This window comes from Phyllobates terribilis, unplaced genomic scaffold (assembly GCF_046119375.1).
Source record: "Phyllobates terribilis strain yellow unplaced genomic scaffold, ASM4611937v1 Scaffold_8__6_contigs__length_399053987, whole genome shotgun sequence".
In the NCBI taxonomy this organism is placed as follows: Eukaryota; Metazoa; Chordata; class Amphibia; order Anura; family Dendrobatidae; genus Phyllobates; species Phyllobates terribilis.
This window is the reverse complement of record NW_027362768.1, coordinates 111,668,507-111,682,009: the sequence shown is the minus strand read 5'-3', so window position 1 is coordinate 111,682,009 and position 13,503 is coordinate 111,668,507. Positions and strand designations below refer to the sequence as shown.

The 13,503-nt window shown below is 40.7% G+C and overlaps 1 protein-coding gene across 1 annotated transcript in view; it reads left to right on the top strand.

The window, feature by feature from the left end:
• The window catches only part of PLPPR4 (phospholipid phosphatase related 4), a 182,666-nt gene that overhangs the window by 137,940 nt on the left and 31,223 nt on the right, over positions 1–13,503 (top strand). The window contains exon 3 of the mRNA XM_073643229.1: positions 205–334. Within this exon, the coding sequence (XP_073499330.1) occupies positions 205–334 (130 nt within the window). The remainder of the gene's footprint in view (positions 1–204; positions 335–13,503) is intronic.

Here is a 13,503-nt window from a genome sequence, read left to right as displayed (position 1 = left end):
AGAACATTTCTTTGATTCAGCACTATGATGATGCGTGTTCACAAGCCTGGATAATAGACTGTCAGTTTTACATTCACCCTAGAGGCAAACAACTTGCTAGAGCAATTGACAGTTGTAAATAATGTTTCACATTTACTCATTGTTCTACTTTATGTATTTTAATCATTTACGATCTGTGGTTTTATTATGTTTTCTTTTTTTTAGATAATGGTGGGTGAAGGTGTCTTGTATTGTTGTCTTTCAAAGAGGAAAAATGGGATTGGAGCAGAAGCAAACATCAATGCTGGTGGATGCAACTTCAACTCCTTCCTAAGAAGAGCGGTCAGATTTATAGGTATGATTATTATTCAATTCAAAACCGCTTCACCCTGAAACCTGTTTTCACCTTCCTGACCAGGCCAAATTTTACCATTCTGACCAGTGTCACTTTATGTGGTAAGAACTCTGGTAGCTTCAACATATCCCAGTAATTCTGAGATTTTTTTTTCGTGACACATTATACTTCATGTTAATAGTAAATTTAGTTCAATATGATTTGTGTTTAATTATGAAAATATCGAAAATTTGACAAAAAAATAAAAAAATTTGCAATTTTCAACCTTTGAATTTTATGCCCTTAAACCAGATAGTTATACCACACAAAATTATTAATAAATACAATTTACCACATAACTTTACATCAGCATAATTTTTGAAACATATTTTTTTTGCTGGGAATTTGGAAGGGTTAAAAGTTTATCAGCAATTTTTAATTTTTCCAGCAAAACTTGCAAAACCAATTTTTTTTAGGGACCACATCACATTGAAAGTGATTTTCAGAGCCCTAAGTGGCAGAAAATACCCAAGAATGACACCACTTTAAAAATGGTACCCCTCAAAGTCCTCAAAACCACATTTAAGAAGTTTATTAACCCTTTAGGTACTTCACAGGAATTAATGCAATGTGGTAGGAAAAAATAAAAAATGAAAATTTTTCCACAAAAATGTTAATTTTGCCCCAATTTTTTCATTTTCACAAGGGTAACAGGAGAAAATAGACCTTAAAATGTGTTCTGCAATTGCTAATGAGTATGCTAATACCTCATATGTGGTAGAAAACTACTGTTTGTGTGCACAGCAGGGCTCAAAGGGAAGGAGCACCATTTAAATTTTGAAGCACAAAATAAGCTGGAATTGATAGAGGATGCCATGTTGCATCTGCAGAGCCTCTGATGTGCCTAAACAGTGAAAATCCTCCACAAGTGACCCCATTTTGGAAACTACACCCCTCAAGGAATTTATCTAAAGGTTTGGTGAGCAATCTGAACCCACGAATGCTTCATGGAATTTTAAAACATTGGACTATTAAAATTAAAAGTTATGTTTTTTCCCCAAAATATGTGGCTTTAGCCCCAAATTATTCATTTTCATAAGGGTAGTAATAGAAAATGAACCATAGAATTTGATTTCCAATTTCTCCTGAGTATGCTGATGCTCCATATGTGGGGGAAAACTACTGTTTGGGCACATAGTAAAGCTCCAAAAGAAAAGTTTTGGAAAGCAGACTTTGCTCATATGGTTCGTAGACATCATGCAACATTTGTAGAGCCCTTGTATTGCCAAAAGAGCTGTATCCCACCTCAAATGACCCCATTTTGGAAATCATACCCTTCAATGAATTTATCTTGGGGTATGGTGAAGATATTGAACCCACAGGTGCTTCACAGAATTTTATAACATATTGGCATGAAAATAGTTTTTTTGCACAAAAATTTTGTTTTGGTCAAAACACTTTTATTTTCACAAGGAATTATAAGAGGAAGTGGACCCCAGCATTTATAAAGCAATTTCTTCTGGATTCTGCAATACTCAATATGTGGTTGGAAACTATTATTTGTGTACTGGGCAGAGCTCAGAAAGGAAGAATAGCTATTTTGCTTTTAAACACAAATTTGGCAGTAGTTTGTCGGTGACATTTGCAATGCCACTGAGGTGCTAGAACAGGAGAAAGCCTCCATAACTGACCCCATTTTAGAAACTATACCCCTCAAGAAGGTAACCTGGGAGTGTAGTAAATAGTTTTATCCCATATTTTTTTTTTTTATCCCATAAGTGCATTACCAATTTCTTTACCGTTGGGATGAGAGAAAATGAAAAAATAAATTTGTTACAATAATAAGTACATTTAGATCAAAATGTTTCATCTTTACCATGAGTTTAAAAAAAAGTACCCCATAAATTATTATACTATTTCTCCAGAGTACAGCAGTGCCCTATATGTGGTCATACACTTCTGTTTCGGCATTCGCCAGGGCTCAGAAGAGACAGCCCTGCCGGAGCAGTTTACAGGTGAGGTGAGTGTGCTTGTGTCAGACCCCCACCATTCTCATATTGAAGAATAGTCCAGTGAATAGATCATCAATGATTAGACCCAGAGCACCCCATTAAGTTCGTTCTCCCATCTGCAGCAGTGCCATGCATGTTGATGTCAAGTGGAGATTCTATCTCATGTAATATCCTATATACTTCATGTACTGCTATATATATGCCTTATAATAAGGGGATTAACTACTGTTTAAGTATGTTTTAACTATTCGTGTTTGTTTGGTGTTCTAAATAAAGTTTATACTTTTTATTATATTGTTGTCTGGTACCTACCTGTTCATTTAGAATGCTTGGTGCCTATTTTTACACCCGTTCTTTTGTTTTCTGCTATAAAGTTTCTTGGATGTTTTGGCACAGTATTCTACTATAAATGTGTGGTGCCAGGTCATTTCTTTCTATAAGTGTGGTTTGGGCACACGGGGGGCCTTAGAAGAGGTGGCCATTTGTCTTTCCAAGCTTGGATTTTACTTTTTGGGTCACCATGTCGCTTTTCTAAAGCCTCTAAATGATAAGGAACATGGATATCTACTGTTTTTTTGTTCACAGACCACAGATCTGATTAGGGGCTTGTTTATTGGGGGATGAGCTGAAGGTTTTATTGGTGCAATTTGGGGGTTCCAAACCTTTTTGTATTTGCTTTTTATTCCAATTTTTGAGAGACAGAATGAATAAGTAAAAAGCAATTCAGGAATTGTCTTTAATTTTTTTTTACATCATTTTACACTGTACATCGTGAGGTAAATGTCATTAGATGACTTTATTCTTCGGGTTAGTAAAATTACAGTGACACCAGGGTTATTTAGTATTTTTATCATTTGCTATTTTTGCACGCTAAAATACTGATTTTGTCACAACACAGCTGTCAAATGATCCAGAACCAGGGGCACCTACCCTATCCCTAATGCTAGGGGGCACCCTAGCTTGCCCTATTCCCCCGGGATACCTCTGAAGGTGAAGATGCCGGGACCTCCACCCTCGCCCTACCTCCTGAATAAGCCCTCCGTATGTTCACCTTCCCCATCCGGGTAAGAGGGGCACTACTGTGCACTGTAGTACACTAACCCGACGAACAGGGCAACGCAGACAAGGGTAAACAGAAAAACTCCAGGCACACAAAATATTCACTCACATACAACAGAGGAATGCACCAGGGTGTGAAGGTAAAGGAATAAACCAAAGTAGAGAAGGTTAAGGGATAATCACACATGCAAACCAAACAATAGTCACTGATTACTTCTCCAACTCTCCTTCTCATTACAACTTCTTCCTTCCATTAGCCATGCAGCAAGAGATAGCTCTGACAAGGATTAGTATCAGAGCCCAGATTATAAAGGGAAAAGGAGTGGCTAACCGAGCTCAGCTGTGAACACAGGGATATCCAACATGGCTGTTTAAACCCTGTTCTGCCAGAAGAAAATAAACACATTTAAAATGACGGAGAAGTGCTTCTTCTCGGAGCTGGAGTAGGATCCATCCGATGCTTTGGCCTTCTGGCTCAACACTGTTGCAGTAAGCCCGTGACAGATTTACAAAAAAAGTATTTGTTATTGCATTGCCTTGGCAAATGGCAGAGTGAAAATCATAAATGTTTTTTGTTTGTTTGTTTTCACACCATTCACCGTGCCGTAAAAGTGATCAGATAACTTTATTTTTCGGGTCATTAGGATCGCAGTGATACCACATTTATATAGTTTTTTATGTTTTGCTTCTTTTGTGCACTGAAAACTATTTGTTACAAACAATAATTTGCTTTTCCATCATCATACTCTGATAACTGTAACTTTTTTATTTTTTGTGACAGAGCTACATAAGGGCTTGTTCTTTTGCTGGACAAGATGACGTTTTTATGATACCATTTTTTTTGTATGTGATTTTTGATCACTTTTTATTCTATGTTTTGTGTGTCAGTATGACAAAAAAAGCTTTTTTTTTTTTTTTTACGGTGTTCCCCAAATGGGTTAAATAATATGACCATTTTATAGACTGGTTCGTTCCAGACGTGGTGATACCAAATGTGTGTATTTTTTTCCTTTACTTTTGTTTTTACAGAAACACTGTTTTTGCAAAGCATTTTTGCATTTTTTTGTTCTTTCCCTTTCATTTTTTCAAAGTTTTAAGAACTTTATTTGACTTTTTTTTTCACATTTTTACTTAGTCCCAGTATGGAACATCAACTTTCTGTGGTCTGATCGCTGGTCTAATACTCTGCAGTGATTTTGCATTGCATGGTTTTAGAGCTGGTCAATTAGACACAGGCAGGAGGCGTGTCAGGTTCTGCTCCTGGCAGGACCTTACAGGCCACAGTACCTGGGTGACCCTGCTGCCATTATCTGGCCTGGGGTCACCATAGAGACCATTGACATGACACGATCACAATCAGAGCAAAAGGGAATCCCCCTCCTCCTCCTATAAGCACATGGATGCCATTGTCATTATAGACAGAGGCATCAGAGGGATTAAACGCCCACAAGGAAGAAGGCTAGAACTCTAGGGCAACCTTTTGGATGTAGAAATTCTAAAAGTCAATATTGACCCTTTAAAGCTCCTTGCCACATAACTTAAATTCCCAGAGGAGCATTTTATGGGTTACAATACAAGTCTCCTTATGTCGACTTTACACGCTTCACAAAGAGAAACTTTACACCTTTATCCTCCTGTCAGAGCCCTTTCACCAACCAAATTTTCTGATTTGCACTGATGAGGGCCAAACACCCTGAAACACGTGCCTGCAAATGGAATTATGTGGCAAGGCTTTTACGATTTCTAATTGCTACATCCATTAGTTAGAGTTCCTGTTGTCTTATTCTCTGAAGAAGCTATTTGCATATTATTTTGCCAATATTTACTTTATTTCTCTATTTTGATTTCCTATTGCTTATATCGCGCTATTATATAGCATGGTGCAGTACAGAAATTGTCATTATTCACAGACCCAGAGGGGACCTACAATATTTCTTAGGAAGCCAAATAACCTTTCATTAGTTTGTATTTGCAATGTGGGGGCATTTTAACACATCAATATCTGTTTTGGTGATTTCCCTTGTAACAATGGCTGGTGTATTAGCCCCAGCCATAAGATATTTTCAGCATTATGGATGCATAGCAGAGCTTTTCTAGGATGCAGCAGTTGCTGTCCCATCCTTGCACCCAGTGATCATATATTTTCTGGGCCTGGAGGAGGAAGCAGGGTAAGTGAATACTAATCTACAGCATCCACACAGGGCTAGTTCTGTGCTGTATATACACAGACTGAGATGGTATACATGGTAATAAACCATGCTTATCTTCTCTCTAGGAAGTCTGGCTATGTGTAACAGCAGCTTCCCTCCACCAGAGCTTCACGATCTTGTGAAAGCTGATTACATTTCACTGACTTTAGTGCAGGAATATAAGTGGACTGCCTGGAAGTTTATTGTCTATGGGCAGTCCAGAAATAGTTAAATTTTTTTATTCACTTCTGCATTTTTTTACATTTCTTTTTACTTCCTTCAAAAGAATGACCAACCTCGATGTCCACTTCACTCTGCTTGGAACTGTCATCTCTTCCTTTTTCAGTATTTACTGGGGCCTGCACATGCATTGTCTTTGCAGACCCACACTTGCGCTTCAAAACTTTGTATTCTCCGGGGGATGTTCTGAGACTTTAGCTCTCACATATCTGTGAAATTGACTGTCCTTGGATTGCAACGTCAATGCAATATCTACAGTGCAATACCCCGAAACACTGTGTCTGCAAATTGAGATTCTGATTTGGCTTTTATCCTAAGTCATGTGGCCAGGCTCGTTAAAGGTTCGATTTTGACTTTTAGGGTTGCTGCTTCCAACAGGTGGCGCTAGAGTTCAAGTCCTCTTCCTCTCTGAACTGACAATTTGCATATTTAATTTCCCAGAGTAGCACGCATAGCATATATAAGCCTCCTCACTCTCACATTCCGGGCCTGGCTTGTCATTCTCCCCAAGGAGAAACATTACAATTTTTTTTTATAAAATTTTGTCAAGCATGGAAAGTTATAAAACGTTGTAAATCACTTTATTATGGGATTTGTCTTCAGTCCTGTAAAAAAAATAAGTGGCTTGTAAACACCGACTTTCCCTCCATCTATTTCCCTGACTTCAGTTGCATAAATATCAGAATGTACTCATTTGTAGAACTGATGATAGCAGTGAAAGGATCAGTTTAGCACCTGTGTCTCAAAAACTCTGTGGATAAGCTACTGCAGGAGATTGTACTAAAAAAGCTGAACACTCTGAGGAACAGACAGGTGCTGCTGACCCATCACTGCCATCATCTGTACTCCAAATGAGTATTTTTATGCAAATGCAGCTGAAAGCAGGCAACAGATTGGGGGAAAAAAGTAGTATGGAAGCCACTTACATGCAATTTTTTACAGGAATAAAAATAAATACCCTAATAAAAGGATTTGCAAAGTTTTATAACTTTCCATGCTGGACAGAATTATAAACCATGAAAGTTTAGTTACTCTTTAACAGTGTTCAGACTGTGCAGTAATCAACTTTCTCTCCCTCCTTCGAAGAAAGTAAACCCCAACACACAATCATCAGCTACAAATGCAAAATTACTTATGTCTACATTTCTTTTTTTTTTTATAAATAATTTTATTAAAAATAAAATTATACCATAATATGGGTATACCAAACACATGACAGAAAGGCTATTACCATATAACAATGGCATTCATGCAATTCAGGCAGTTAATCAATACAGCCTGAATAAGGAAGAAAAAATGCAACAAACATTATGAAGGTGGAATAGATACACAATTCGGTAAGACTACGTACTGACCATAAGTGGACACAAGAACACTGAGAGGTAGTGATGAGAGAGCATATTTGCAAGTACTCGGTACTCGCCCGAGCACCTCAGTACTTGCGAGATGCTCGGGCGGATGCTCGGGTCCCCTCCCTGCATGTTTGGCGCTCTTTACAGAGCCAATGAACATGCAGGGATTGCCTGCCACTCACTGTAATGCCGCAGCCATGTTGATTGTGGCATTACAGTGATTGGCTGACCACACAGCGTCATCAGATCTATATCAGACCTAGCGCCGCTGTGCTCGTCAGTCTACTCCGCAATCAGGCAGTGTAGGGAGAGGTGCTGCTGAGCTAGGGAGAGATTTGCTTGTTTATTAGGTAGTGTAGGTAGAACAGAAATATATTACACATATCCATCTCAACAAACAGTCCTTCTGAGGACTAATCCATCTGCAGAGATATCAGGCAGGCAGTGTATATAGCAGACTGCAGTGCATATAGCACAAGAGGCTCCATTCCAGTTTTGTCTGCTGCTGCTGTTAGACATTGCTAGACATAGGCCCAGGTGTCAGGGGCCAGGAATATATTTTTTTGGATCTTAATCCTCATTATTTGCTTAATCCCTTTCTGACCAAGGGCGTATTAGTACGTATCTGTGCCCTGGGCCTTATGGGCTTGATACGTATTAATACGCCCTGGCGATTTTGTCCGCACACAAGCGGTGCAGGCGAGATCGCCGCCGGGTGTCAGCTGATTGTCACAGCTGACACCCTGTGCTATGTGCAGGGAGTGGTCCCGCACCGCTCCCGGCACATTAACCCCGAAAGCGCTGACAGGCTGCATGGCATAGGGAGCTGCTGCTCTCTATGCCATGCAGGCGATCAGGCTGCAAAAAGTGAAAGTCCCATAGTGGGACAATGTGAACAAGTAATAAAAATGTCAGAAAGTGAAAAAAAAAAAAAAAATTGTAAAAATATTTTTAAAAAATATGAAAAAAATAATAATAAAAAAATATATCTATTGTACCCATAAATAAATAATCTTATGAAAAAAAAACAACAAAACAATAAAAGTACACATATTTGGTATCGCCACATCCGGAACGACCTGACCTATAAAACTGTCCCACTAGTTAACCCCTTTAGTGAACACGGTAAAAAAAAAAAAAAAAAACGAAACATAAAACGATGTTTTATCATCATACCGCCAAACAAAAAATGGAATAGAACGCGATCAAAAAGACAAATGTAAATAAAAATGGTACCGCTGAAAACGTCATCTTGTCCCGCAAAAAACAAGCTGCAATACAGCTCCAACAACAGAAAAATAAAAAAGTTATAGCTCTCAGAATAAAGCAATGCAAAAACAATTCATTTTTCTATAAAATAGTTTTTATTGTGTAAAAGCGCCAAAATATAAAAAAAAAAAATGCAGTACCGCTGTAAAAGTATTGACCCGAAGAATAAAGCTACCTTATCAATTTTACCACACGCAGAACGGCATAAAAAAAAGAAAAAAAAACAATTCCTGAATTGTTGGCTTTTGTTTATTCTGCCTCCCAAAAGTCGGAATAAAAAGCGATCAAAAATGTAATTTGCCCGAAAATGATACTGATAAAAACGTCAACTTGTCCCGCAAAAAACAAGCCTTCACATGACTCTGTCGGCCGAAATATGGAAAAATTATAGCTCTCAAAATATGGCGATGCAAAAACTAGTCTATGCAAAAAAATGCGTCTTTCAGTGTGTGACAGCTGTCAATCATACCCGATATGAATCTGGCATCGCTGTAATTGCACCGACCCGAAGAATAACGTCGTCTAATCACTTATACCGCATGAGGAACGGCATAAAAAATAAACTTTAGGGTTAGGGTTGTGCTAGGTTTGGGGTTGAGCTAGGGTTTTGCTAGGGTTTGGGTTGACATTGGGCTAGGGTTAGGGTTGGGGTTAGGGTTGGGCTAGGGTTGGGGTTAGGGTTGGGATAGGGTTAGGGTTGGGCTAAGGTTAGGGTTGGGCTAGGGTTAGGCTAAGGTTAGGGTTAGGCTAGGGTTAGGGTTGGGCTAAGGTTTGGGTTGGGGTTGGGATTTTTTCAGAAGTAAAGAAAAAAAAATGGCGACTAGTGAGCACAAGTACTCGCTACTTGAGTTTGCATCGGGTGCTTGGGTATGCACCGAGTATGGCAGGTGCTCGAGTGATATGCTCGAGTCTCCTCCTCAAATGTTTTGCAGCTGTTATCAGCCAAAAAAACCTTGCAGGGATTGCCTGCCATGCACGAGCGATCCCCGCATGTTTTTTTTTGGGTGTCTAATTAAAAAAACATGCGGGGCAGGGACTTGAGCATGTCACTTGAGCACTCGCGATACTTGGTGCATACCCTAGTACCTGATGCAAACTCAAATAGCGAGCACTTGCACACAAGACTAATGACAACTTATTCAATATGATGACCTAATGTTATCAAATTCTGTGTCGTACCTCTGGGTTCAAAATGTTCACTATACCCCTTGATAAAATCCTGGAAGGGTGTAGCTTCCAAAATGGAGTCACTGGGGGTAGGGTGGGGTGGTTTCCACTATTTAGGCACATCAGGGACTCCCCAAACGCAACCTGTTACCCTTGTGAAAATGCAAAATTTGGGGCTGAAAAACATTTTTGTTGAAAAAATGTAAAAATGTTATTTTTACGGTTCAATGTTATAAACTTCTGTAAAGCACCTGGGGGTTCAGGGTGCTCACCACACATCTAGATAAGTTCCCTAAGGGGTCTAGTTTCCAAAATGGTGTCACTTGTGGGGGGTTTCCACTGTTTAGGCACATCAGGGGCACATCCGCTAATTATTCAAGCAAATTTTACATTCAAAAAGTCAAATGGCGCTCCTTACCTTCCGAACCCTGCCGTGCGCCCAAACAGTGGTTTTCCCCCACATATGGGGTATCGGCTTACTCAGGAGAAATTGCACAACAAATTTCATGGTGCAATTTCTCCTCTTACCCTTATGAAAATGCAAAATTGGGGGCTGAAAAACATTTTTGTTGGAAAAATGTGAAAATTTTATTTTTACGGCTCAATGTTATAAACTTCTGTGAAGCACCTGGGGGTTCAAGGTGCACACCACGCATCTAGTTAAATTTACTAAGGGGTTTAGTTTCCAAAATGGTGTCACTTGTGGGGGGTTTCCACTGTTTAGGCACATCAGGGGCTCCCCAAACGCAACATGGCGTCCGCTAATTATTCAAGCAAATTTTACATTCAAAAAGTCAAATGGCACTCCTTCCCTTCCGAACCCTGCCGTGCGCCCAAACAGTGGTTTTCCCCCACATAAGGGATATCGGCTTACTCAGGAGAAGTTGTACAACAAATTGCATGGTGCAATTTCTCCTGTTACCCCTATGAAAATGCAAAATTGGGGGCTGAAAAACATTTTTGTTGGAAAAATATTAAAATTTTATTTTTACGGCTCAATGTTATAAACTTCTGTCAAGCACCTTGGGGTTAAAGGTGCTCACCACACATCTAGATAAGTTCCCTAAGGGGTCTAGTTTACTAAATGGGGTCACTTGTGGGGGGGTTTCCACTGTTTAGGCAAATCAGGGGCTCCCCAAACGCAACATGGTGTCCGCTAATTATTCTAGCAAATTTTACTTTCAAAAGGTCAAATGGCGCTCCTTCCCTTCCAACCCTGCAGTGCGCCCAAACTGTTTTTTCCTCACATATGAGGTATCTACGTGCTCAGGGGAAATTGCACAAAAAAATTTGGGGTCCATTTTTTCCTGTTACCCCTGCAAAAATAAAAAAAAATGGGTCAAAAGTAACATTTTTGTGAAAAAAGTTAAATGTTCATTTTTTTCTTACACATTCCAAAAATTCCTGTGAAGCACCTGAAGGGTTAATAAACTTCTTGAATGTGGTTTTGAGCACCTTGAGGGGTGCAGTTTTTAGAATGGTGTCTCTTTTGGGTATTTCTATCATAAAGGCCCCTCAAAGTCTCGTCAAATGTGATGTGGTCTCTAAAAAAATGGTCTTGTAAATTTTGTTGTTAAAATGAGAAATCGCTGGTCAACTTTTAACCCTTATAGCTCCCTACTAAAAAAAAAATGTTTGCACTAAATTGTGCTGATGTAAAGTAGACATGTGGGAAATGTTATTTATTAACTATTTTGTGTGACATATCTCTTTGATTTAAGGGCATAAAAATGTAAATTTTGAAAATTGCAAAATCCGTTGAAGCGTTCCAGAGTAATTACCTCATAAAGTGACAGTGGTCAGAATTGTAAAAATTGGCCTGGTCATTAACATGCAAACCACCCTCAGGGGTAAAGTGGTTAAAAAGCAATCCATAGAACACCGTTTTTCTGCGCCATTTGTTTTTTGGCACTGCAGAATACAGCCAGGTCCTTTCCATATTACAGCGCTAAAAATCCAGCTATTTAAAACTGTGGTTTGGCCGTCACACGGATCACATATAATTGCGCTGAAAATACTGCCATTTTTGGCCTTCATTCAAATTTTTTTTCAGTGTGTCAGCAAAGTTTTTGACACCGGTTTGCTGTTCAAAATAGCTACCTACAGGCCAGGTATTTAAAACTGTGGTTTGTCAATCACACGGATCACATATACGTTTTCAGAAAATACTGCCATGTCTGGCCTCCATTAAAAATTAGTTTCAGTGTGTCAGCAAAGTTTTTGACACTGGTTTGCTGTTCAAAATAGTTACCTACAGGCCAGGTATTTAAAACTGTGGTTTCTCCATCACACGGATCACATATAACTTCACTCCAAATTCAGCCATTTGTAGTGAGCGTGGAAGATATTGTCGTCCATTTAAAATGGGCGAGGTGCGTGGCAAGGGGCGGGGAATTGGACGTGATGGTGATGGTGATGGTGCATGCAGAGGCCGAGGCCAAGGCCGTGGGCAAAATGAAATTATGCCACAACAAACACCCACATCTTCTCGGCCGACCTTCCTGTCAAAATTCCTAGGGGACCACAGCACACCACTATTGAATCCAGAGCAGTGTCAAAAGGTTGGTGGTTGGATAGCGGATAATGCTTCCAGTCACTTTGCCACCATCTTCCACACGGTCAAGTCTTAGTAGCCATGAGTCTGGACTGCATATTGCTCACCCTGATCCTCCTTCCTCCCACCATGCCGAGTGCTCGGAGACAACTGATCCCACACTTGGACACTCCGAAGAGCTATTTACTTTTGCATTTATAGATTCGGGCCTCTCATCCGGTCCACTTGAATCGGGGCAAGCGGAAATCGCATGTAGCGATGCCCAAATATTTGAGCAGCCACGGTCACAAGAAGGCGATGGTGGGAAATTGTCACAAGAGGTGGACGATGATGAGACACAATTGCCAGAAAGTCAGGAGGAGGACCAGGGTGCGGAAGTGGAAGATAAGGTGGTGGATGATATAGTAACTGACCCAATCTGACAGGAGGACATGCAGAGCGAGGACATCAGCACACAGGGGGAGAGTGGCAGAGCACACCAACAGGCAGGAAGAAGCAGTGTGTTGGCCACAGACAGAAGGCAGGCAACCGTTCCCCATAACACCAACACGAAGGAAGTTGCCAGTACAACTAGTAGGTCTCCCCAAGTCTGATTGTTTTTTAAAGACTCTGCCGATAACCCCAAAAAGGCCATTTGCATCACCTGCCAGGCCAGCATCAGCAGGGGTAGCAAAACTACCAGCCTGACCACCACCAGCATGATCAGGCACATGACAGCAAAGCACCCGACTTTGTGGGCAGAACCCCATGGTCCAGGAACAGTGTCTGCGGGTGACACCATTGCTTCTTCCATTGTTGTGCATGCAAGCCAATCCCCTGTCTATGGTGCATGCAAAGATGCCTCCTGCCCTGCACCTGTTGTTGCACACTCTCAAGTAGCAGCATCAGGAAGCACGTCCACTTCCTTGTCCTAGAGCAGCGTTCAGTTGTCCATACCCCAGTCCTAGGAACGCAAGCTCAAATACGCAGCCAACGCCCCACAGGCCACACTACTAAATTCTCACATTTCACGACTGCTTGCACTCAAAATGTTGCCTTTTAGGCTCATGGAGACGGAAGGATTCCGCAACCTGATGGCGTCGGCCGTCCCTCGGTACTCGGTCCCCAGCCTCCACTATTTCTCCCAATGTGCCGTCCCCGCATTACACAAGTACGTGTTCCAAAACATTAGCCGTGCCCTCAACAACGCAGTTACTGGGAAAAGTCCACCTAACCACGGATACGTGGACAAGTGCTTGTGGGCAGGGATGGTACATTTCGTTGACACACTGGGTTAACATAGTAGAAGCCGGGACCCAGTTGGACCTTGGGATGGAACACGTCCTCCCAACACAAAGGATTGCTGGCC